General features: G+C 39.6%; 1 protein-coding gene across 1 annotated transcript; it reads left to right on the plus strand.

The window, feature by feature from the left end:
• Window positions 1–200: 200 nt before the first annotated feature.
• Window positions 201–9,574, plus strand: LOC132851132 (extracellular calcium-sensing receptor-like). The gene is made up of 7 exons (XM_060877767.1): window positions 201–388; window positions 5,985–6,146; window positions 6,301–6,589; window positions 7,089–7,838; window positions 7,932–8,159; window positions 8,381–8,504; window positions 8,670–9,574. The coding sequence occupies exons 1-7, from the start codon at window positions 201–203 to the stop codon at window positions 9,572–9,574; spliced, it is 2,646 nt and encodes an 881-aa protein (XP_060733750.1).
• Window positions 9,575–9,972: the final 398 nt, after the last annotated feature.

Below are 9,972 nucleotides of genomic sequence, written 5' to 3' on the forward strand. Positions count from 1 at the left end.
GCAATAATTTGGGCTATCAACCGGTATCATTACTATCTGGGCTGACACCCAATCATGCTTCTTTGGTCAGGGCTAAGGATTTATATAAGGTTCAAGTTGGGATGGCATAAAATCAGACAGCTGGCAGCCAATGAGACTGTGTCAGCAAACTAAATTTGAGTGGGTCAATGAGGAGCCTCTAGATATAGGTGTACTTGATCATGGCACAGTCTGACAGGCCATGTCTGTACCAGAGCATCCAGTCCCAGAGGGGCCGGGTAAGAATTGAAAATCATAGTGGACAGTGGGTCGACTCTTCTGACAAATGCACTCAGACCACAGGCCTAAGCACCAGGAAGTGGAAAGTCTGCATCTATAATTACGTGCACCAGGATGAAAATTGTTCAAAGTGAGAGAAACCTGGTATCTGCCCAGAGCAAATTCTGATGATTTAACCTGAACAGAGGGCACAAACACAGAATGCACTGATAAACAATATAAGAAAAAACATGGTGTAGGAGAAAGTGGCCCTCTTCTCTAGGCAATTTAGGTGCCATTAGAAATATGGGCCCTCTCAGAGACCCTTGACAGGGTGGCCATCCAAGACTGCTCATCAACAATGCATAATGCATATAAAATCTTGATGTAATCAATGATCGGAGCAATGCCTCAGTCATGCCTCACGAGGAGTGTTGGGTCCTCTTGTGCAACAGCACACAATAAATTGTGAAACCTCTTTACTCTTGACGTGCCTACCAGTGTGATACTTTATTTTTTAAAAACGTCCATGTAGGGATGAAGGGCAAACACAAAGTTTAGCTAAAGATGATGCAAGGCATGGCAAAGTCCCAAACACAGCAAAGAAAAGGGCAATATCGAGGCAGAGGTAGAAGGGGATGAGTGAGGGAGAGTGCCCTAAAAGGAATGCCCTAAAAAAATTATGAAAAATGTGCATGACCATCAACACCTCATGTCGATGTCAAGGGGGTCAGCCCTGAAGTGATGGGTGAGTCAAACTCTTTGATGCTTTGCAATGAAGAAACGATTTAATTAACCACTAGATGCCTATAAGCACATACCAGTACATTACATGTAGAAGGGAAAGACATGGTGCTTTTACATCTGTTCCCCGCTCGGGTGGCTTTCATCTTTCCAGCAATGAAAGCTATACGGCATGGAGTATTTATAGGCATAGAGTGCTCGGCCTCATGGCAGCAGCAGCCAATGGGTCTGCTTCACATAAGGCCATTCCAGCTCTGGATTAGGGGTGTGAGCTTTCATCCTCGCAGACATCCCCTTACTGTATGTTCATAAGGGTTGCTCACCATTGGCTTCATACGCTTCTTATGTGGGGAAAGACCCCGGTCTTCTGGACCCCGGTCTTCTGGCCTCTGGTTTCCTATATAATCATCAATGTAGTCTACATCTGTCCATGAAACAGCTTTTGATTCAATTGTCCAATTACTTTTGGTCCCTTTGGGGGGCTACTCTCAAGAGCTAATTCCTCCAATTTGGATTTAAATACCCTAAAATTAAACCTGAGAGACTGCACTTTCAGCCCACTACCTATACCTATACAACTATAGCTTGAATATGTTTTGAATATGTTACCTTAGGAAAAAAAATTGTGCCTGTGTCCAAATATATATGGACCTAACTGTATACAGAAGGAAAGATTTCTCAGACTGAAATTGATGTTGGAAGGTAACACAAAGTAGGGAAGCAAGGCAAGCGATATTCATGACTGATATTATCCTGAAATTTATTCTTGCTTTCTTTCCAGTCTCGGGCAGTTGCTTATATAAAAGGGTAGATTGTACACAACAACACTGGGGCAACGGCCGCAAATTATGATGTGTTAAACTGGCAATGAGGGTTCAGTTGAGAAGTGGAGTTTAAGGCTGTGGGCTACTATGATGCCTCTCTGCCAGCTGGGCAAGAGTTTTTACTAAACCCTGAAGATATAGTCTGGACTGGAGAGAAAAGAGAGGTGCATACATTGTTTGCTAAACTATAATAATAAATAAACTTTATAAATTTTAAATAAGGCTCTTTATGGCTATAACTTTTTTATATAGACATTCTATATGTCATTCTAATGTCTTTATAGTCTATGACATTCTAATGTCTTTATTATAGACATTCTACTCCAATACACTGCCATAAAGTAAAAATTACAGATCTGTACAGCTGAATATTATGCATCATTAGTAAACAAACAATGTTGGCTCAACAGCTAGATGGAAGTTGTAGCTGTAATATTTTGTTTATAATAGAAGCCAAGGTCTGTGTGCAGTGAGAATTTTTTTTTCAGGAACCTGTCTGCTGCTATGACTGTATACCATGTGAAGAAGGACAGATCACTAAACAGACAGGTAATTTCAGCATGACCAATTTCAAATCAAAGTTGATTGTATGTTGTCTATACTTATTTCATTATTTAGGAGACAGTTTCTGGGCAATGCCATTAATAAAATCAAAAGTATATTAGGCAAGAATCTTCTTCTTCTTTCGGCTTTTCCCTTCAGGGGTCGCCACAGCGAATCATCTATCTCCACCTATCCTTATCTTCTGCATCCTCAACATTTGCGCCCACTAGCTTCATATCCTCATTAATTACATCCATATACCTCCTCTTTGGCCTTCCTCTTTGCCTCCTGACTGGCAGCTCCATGTCCAACATTCTCCTACCAATATACTCACTCTCCCTCCTCTGAACATGTCCAAACCATCTTAATCTGGCCTCCCTAACTTTGTCCCCCCAAACGTCCAACATGAGCTGTCCCGCTGATGTACTTGTTCCTAATCCTGTCCAATCTTGTCACTCCCAAAGAGAACTTCTAACATCTTCAGCTTGGCTACCTTTAGCTCTGACTCCTGTCTCTTCTTCAGTGACACTGTCTCTAAACCATACAGCATGGCCGGTCTCACCACTGTCCTGTACACCTTCCCCTTGATTCTCGCTGATATTTTCCTATCACACAGAACTCCTGACACCTTTCTCCACCCATTCCAACCTGCCTGCACTTGCTCAGAGCGGATCCCTGATGCAGTCCCACCTACACTTTGAACTCCTGTCTGACCTACTGTCCTGCTCCTCTTATACATGTCCTGCACCACTCTGACATACGTCTCTGCTACTCCTGACTTTCTAATACAGTACCACAGCTCTTCTCTTGGCACCCTGTCATACGCTTTCTCCAAGTCTACAAACACACAGTGCAACTCCCTCTGACCATCCCTATACTTCTCCATCAAAATTCTCAGAGCAAAAATTGCATCTGTTCTGCTCTTTCTGGGCATGAAGCCATACTGCTGCTCACAAATTTCCACTACATTCCTTAACCTAGCTTCCACTACTCTTTCCCACAGCTTCATTGTATGGCTCATCAACTTTATCCCCCTATAGTTGTTGCAACTCTGCACGTCACCCTTATTCTTAAAGATCGGCACTAACACACTTCTTCTCCATTCCTCAGGCATCCTCTCACTCTCTAAAACCCTGTTGAACAAACTAGTTAAAAATTCCACTACTGCCTCTCCTAGACACATCCAGACCTCTACCAGGATGTCGTCAGGACCAACTGCCTTTCCACTTTTCATCCTCTTCAAAGCCTTCCTGACTTCATCCTTTCTAATCTTATCTACTTTCTGGTCCACAGAGTTCACTCCTTGTACTCTTTTTTCCCTCTCATTTTCCTCATTCATCAGCTCCTCAAAGTATTCCTTCCATCTCCTCTGTACTCTCTCCTCACTTGTGAGCACCCTTCCATGTCTATCCTTAATAATTCTAACTTGCTGCACATCCTTCCCATCTCAATCCCTCTGCCTAGCTAACTTGAACAAGTCCTTCTCTCCTTCTCTAGTGTCTAACCTAGTGTACAACTCGTCATATTCTTTCTACTTGGCCTTCGACCTCCCTCTTCACTCTGCGCTGTAACTCCATGTATTCCTGTCTATTCTCTTCAGTCCTGTCCATGTCCCACTTTTTCTTGGCTAATCTCTTCCTCTGGATACTATCCTGAACTTCCTCATTCCACCACCGAGTCTCCTTATCTTCTTTAATCCTTCCAGCACCTTTCTCCCTGACTCCCTGATCACTTCTGCTGTAGTTTCCCAGTCATCTGGCAGCACTACCTGACCAACCAGAGCCTCCCTCAACTTCTGTCTAAATTCCTCACAACATTCCTCCTTTTTCAGCTTCCACCACTTGGTTTTCTTCTCTATCTTTGCCCTCTTCTTCTTACAGACCATTAGAGTCATCCTACACACCACCATCCTATGCTGTCTGGCTACACACTCTCCCACCACCACTTCACAGTCACTAATCTCTTACAGATTGCCTCTTCTGCATAGGATGTAGTCTGCCTGTGTTCTCCTACTTCCACTCCTGTAAGTCACATTATGTTCCTCCCTCTTCTGAAAATAAGTGTTAACCACAGCCATGTCCATCCTCTTAGCAAAGTCCACTACCATCTGTCCTTCAAGGTTCCTTTCCTTAACTCCAAACTTGCCCATCATCTCCTCATCACCTGTGTTCCCCTCACCAGCATGTCCATTAAAATCCGCTCCTATCACCACTGGGGAATACTCTCCATCACCTCATCTATTTCACTCCAGAATCTCTCTTTCTCCTCTATCTCACAACCTACCTGTGGGGCATAGCCACTAGCAACATTCAACATCACCCCTTCAATCTCTAACTTCAGACCCATCACCCTGTCTGACACTCTCTTCACCTCCAGAACATTCCCCACAGACTCCTCCTTCAGGACCACACCTACCCCATTTCTCTTACTATCCAAACCATAATCCTGCTCCTATACTACGAGCCTTGGTACCCTTCCACATGGTCTCCTGTACACACAGTATATCCACCTTCCTTCTCTCCATCATATCAGCCAGCTCTCTACCTTTCCCTGTCATAGTACCAACATTCAGAGTTCCTATTCTCAGTCCTACACTCTTACCTTTCCTCTTCTCTCTCTGTCTATGCACTCTCCTCCCTCCTCTACTTTTTTGACCAACAGTAGCCCAATTTCCACCGGCGCCCTGTAGGTCAACAGCGCTGACAGCGGTCGTTGTTAACTCGGGCCTCGACCGATCCAGTATGAAACTCATACTGTCGATTCGCATGGTTAAATTTGTCGATGTTTTACGCCGGATGCCCTTCCTGATGCAACCCTCTCTATTTATCCGTGCTTGGGACCGGCACAGAAGTCACTGGACTGTGACCCCCATGGCTAGATTATATTAGGCAAGAATATCTATATTAAAATATTTTTTACAGTATATAACATATTATACATTCACTTAATCAACAGTGTACATATTTAATTACGAAGGCTGGGAAAAGCACATCTCCCTCCCCCCAACCTGACTACGTTATACAGAGCATTCTGAGAAGCTGCATCACTGTCTGGTTTGGGAAATGCACCCTCTCTGATCGCAAGACCCTGCTGTGGATAGTGAGGACAGCTGAGAAGATCAATGGAGTCTATCCTCAAAGCCAACAGCATTGTGGATGACCCCGGACACCCCTCACATACACTCTTCACCCTCCTACCATCTGGAAAAAGGTACCAAAGCATTCGGGCCCTCACGTCCAGACTGTCTAACAGTTTCTTTCCACAAGCCATCAGACTCCTCAATAACTAAACTGAACTGTACCGAGCACAATACACACACACACAGAGTATCAACTGTATGGTCGGCACTGACCTACACCAAATACACACTCTTCCAATATACATCCATGTATTCAGCACCACCTATGTAAATTTAATTAATTACAACAGAAATAACAGAGTTGCAGGCAGCATCCTGTCCCTGAATGACATCACAAATCTCACAACCTCTCTGATTTGTCCAACCCAAACTGTCATACCCAGAATACCCAGAGCATGTCAATAAATATATCATGAAGACATCCTTTTGAGAGTGATGCAGCAAAAGAAGTGCAAACACTTTGTAATGATATTCTTTGCACTACTCATTTCTCTTAGTCTGGCAAAGGGAGAATATTGCCATATTCTGGAAAACCCATCAAATCCTCTGCTATCTAAACATGGAGATGTGATAATTGGAGCAATATTTACAATACATCGTGATACACAGATGCAGTCATTGACATACACTGAAAAACCTCAACCTTTAATCTGCACTAGGTTTGTTATAATGGACAATTTAACACGATTGTGATTGCAGGAAAACCAGAATTTTGTGTTTTAAAATAATTTGCATTTCTGAATTTTATAACAACTTTTCATTTTATGAACAAATAATTTTAAATTTCACATGATTTTTTTTGTAAATTTGTAGCTTTGACCTACGTGAATTACGCCATACTCAGGCTATGATTTTTGCCATTGAAGAAATCAACAGAAGCAACAGCTTGCTCCCAAATATCACAGTTGGTTACAGGATTTATGACAGCTGTCGCTCAGGTTTGTTATCTATGAAAGCAGGCATGGCTTTGATGAATGGTCAGGACATAACAGCAGATGGTACCTGTTCTGGACAAGCAGCAGTACAAGCTATCATAGGAGAGTCAGAGTCTACTCCTACTATAGCACTCACAAAATCTACAGGACCATTTCAGATCCCAGTGGTAAGGATTCATTTTTTTTAAATTTCAAATATCAATCCTCAGATTTGAGGCTTTTTGCATTAGAATTGAAACTTGTTTCTCATAAGTAGGTAAATTACGATAATAATTATCGTATTATTAATTATTATGATAATGAAAAACAGAATGTTTAATATTCCTCACATATAAATGTTTATTATATACAGTGTATATATATATATATATATATATATATATATATATATATATATATATATATATATATATATATATATATATATGAAAGAATTCTCAATTAATTAATCTTATTCTTCGTATCATCCTTACTTGCCTCAGTATACAAGAGAAAATATTGTATATCATATACAAGCTTTTACTTTATAACACTTGCTATCGTGTTCTTCTGTTTATTTGTCAGAACAGGCTTATACATAATTTTCTCTTGGAAGAAAGCATTTAGTGTACTTTTACAGAAATGCAAACAGACCTTAATTATTTTTACCTGTCTGTCTTTCTTCAGGTAAGCCATGCTGCTACATGTGAATGTCTAAGCAACATAAAAGAGTATCCATCTTTCTTCAGGACCATACGTAGTGACTACTACTACAGTAGAGCTCTGGCATATTTGGTCAAGCATTTTGGCTGGACTTGGGTGGGAGCTGTGAACAGTGATAATGATTATGGAAACACTGGAATTGCTATTTTTCTGAAAGCAGCCAAAGAGGAGGGAATATGCGTTGAGTACTCTGAGAAGTTTGACCGGTCAGTTCCTTCTAAAATGAAAAAAATTGCTGATATTATTAAGAAAGGCACAGCCAAAGTAATTATTGTATTTCTCGTCTCCTTTGATATGAATATTCTAATAGAACAGCTTATAGTAAATAATCTCACTGGCTACCAAATCATTGGTGTTACATGGATTTTTGCTGGTGGACTAGCAACACCAGCAAGTTTTACTGTACTGGGTGGATCTATTGGTTTTGATGTGGGAAAGCTGAAAATTGCTGGGTTTGCTGACTATGCTCTCAATGGATTTTGGCAAAAAGGTTTCCCTTGCTTGGATAAAGATGGAAAGGTTTCTCAGACTGAAAGCTACTGCAGCAAATATGAAGAGATGATTCAATTTAAAAATTATAGTAAAGATTTATCAGAACTGAGATATTCAAATAATGTCTACAATGCAGTTTATGCTGTGGCACATTCTCTACACAGCCTGTTGAGATGCACAGAAAAGAGTTGTGAGAAAAACAATACAATGCAGTCATGGCAGGTAACACAAAGAAAAGCAATGCAGGCAATATCCATGACTGACATTATCCAGTATATAATATAATGGTATTAATAACTTTTTTTCAATCTGAAGGTTGTTGAGTCTCTAAAAAAGTTAAATTTTACCACTAAAATTGGAGATCATATTTTGTTCGACAACACTGGGGCAATGGCTGCAAAGTATGATGTGTTGAACTGGCAACGAGGGCTCAATGGACAAGTGGAGTTTAAGGTTGTGGGCTATTATGATGCCTCTCTGCCAGCTGGACAGCAATTTGTACTAAATCCTGAAGATATAGTCTGGGCTGGAGAGAAAAGAGAGGTGAATAAAGTATTTTCATAAAATATAATCTTAACTGTAATAATAAACATATAAAAAAATAAATAAAGTGCTTTATTTTTTGTTCTATATCCCACTGATTCTACATGAATCAATATAACAAGTTTAAAGCAGTACGGTTGCGTAGATATTAAACATTAAATCACGGTATAAACAGATAAAACCTTAGTCCAATGTTGTAGCCAAAATATATTGTATTTTAGAAGCCAAGGTCTGTGTGCAGTGAGAGCTGTCCTCCAGGAACCAGGAAAGCTGCACAGAAAGGAAGACCTGTCTGCTGCTATGACTGTATACCATGTGCAGAAGGAGAGATCAGTAACCAGACAGGTAATTTCAGCATGATCAAGTTACAAAGAATATTTGTTAATTGTACATTCTGTATCCACTTTTTATTATTTAAGATACAGTTACTCTATAATGTTCTTAATAAATAAATCATTTAGATAAAATATATTTTCATTCCTAATGATAATAACCATAATTATTTTGCAGATTCAAATAACTGTGATCAGTGTCCAGAAGAATATTGGTCTAATGCTCTGAAAGATAAATGTGTTTTAAAGGTTGTAGAGTTTCTTTCATTTACAGAGGATATGGGGATAATACTGGTGTTTTTTTCCTTGCTTGGAGCTACATTAACTGTGTTAGTAGCTATTTTATTTTTAATTGAAAAAGACACTCCCATTGTTAAAGCCAACAACTCTGAGCTGAGCTTCCTGCTGCTCTTCTCTCTGACTCTTTGCTTCCTCTGTTCACTTACTTTCATTGGTCAGCCCAGTGATTGGACCTGTATGCTGCGTCACACAGCATTTGGGATCACCTTTGTGCTCTGTATCTCCTGTGTTCTGGGGAAAACAGTAGTGGTGTTAGTGGCTTTCAGGGCTACACTTCCAGGAAGTAATATCATGAAATGGTTTGGGCCTCCACAGCAGAGACTCAGTGTACTTGCCTTCACTCTCATACAGGTTCTTATCTGTGTACTTTGGTTAACAGTTTCTCCTCCTTTCCCCTATAAAAACATGAACTACTACAAGGAAAAGATCATATTAGAATGTAGCTTGGGCTCAGTTATAGGTTTCTGGGCTGTGTTGGGGTATATAGGAGTTCTTGCTTTCTTGTGCTTTGTTTTAGCTTTTCTAGCTAGGAAGCTGCCTGATAATTTTAATGAAGCTAAATTCATTACATTCAGCATACTGATATTCTGTGCAGTTTGGATTACTTTTATTCCAGCTTATGTCAGCTCTCCTGGAAAATTCACTGTAGCTGTGGAGATATTTGCTATTCTGGCCTCCAGTTTTGCTCTACTATTCTGTATATTTACACCTAAATGTTATATTATTCTGTTTAAACCTGAACTGAACACAAAGAAAAATATGATGGGGAAACCGACATCTTAATCATTTTAAGAAACAAACTTTTCAGATAATTGCATTGTCATTTTTGCTAAAGAATGTTAAACTTGGAGACAATGTCAAATATAATAAACTAAATAATATTGTCTAATATGTTTAATATAATTTATTTAATCTGTATATATATATATATATATATATATATATATATATATATATATATATATAATCTGATATGGATATGCTTCTGACCTGAATAAATCAATCATGCAAAAATGTGACGTATTGTGTCTTACTTCTGTCCATAGAAATATATTCAGCAACATGCATGTTTGTAATATGTATTTAATAAAAAAATTTTATCGGCACATATAATTTGTGATTTGTCAATGTCCATGAAAAAAGTGAAGACTGCTTGTCACAGTGCACATTATAATGAACCA

This window comes from Tachysurus vachellii, chromosome 9, assembly GCF_030014155.1.
Source record: "Tachysurus vachellii isolate PV-2020 chromosome 9, HZAU_Pvac_v1, whole genome shotgun sequence".
Classification (NCBI taxonomy): Eukaryota; Metazoa; Chordata; class Actinopteri; order Siluriformes; family Bagridae; genus Tachysurus; species Tachysurus vachellii.

Bases quoted from the DNA above. Each gene is read 5' to 3' on its own strand.
- LOC132851132 (XM_060877767.1), top strand. From the start codon at position 201: ATGGCACAGTCTGACAGGCCATGTCTGTACCAGAGCATCCAGTCCCAG. The intron at 6,590-7,088 runs GTAAGGATTCAT...GTCTTTCTTCAG, and splicing joins GACCATTTCAGATCCCAGTG to GTAAGCCATGCTGCTACATG. The intron at 8,160-8,380 runs GTGAATAAAGTA...ATTGTATTTTAG, and splicing joins GGGCTGGAGAGAAAAGAGAG to AAGCCAAGGTCTGTGTGCAG.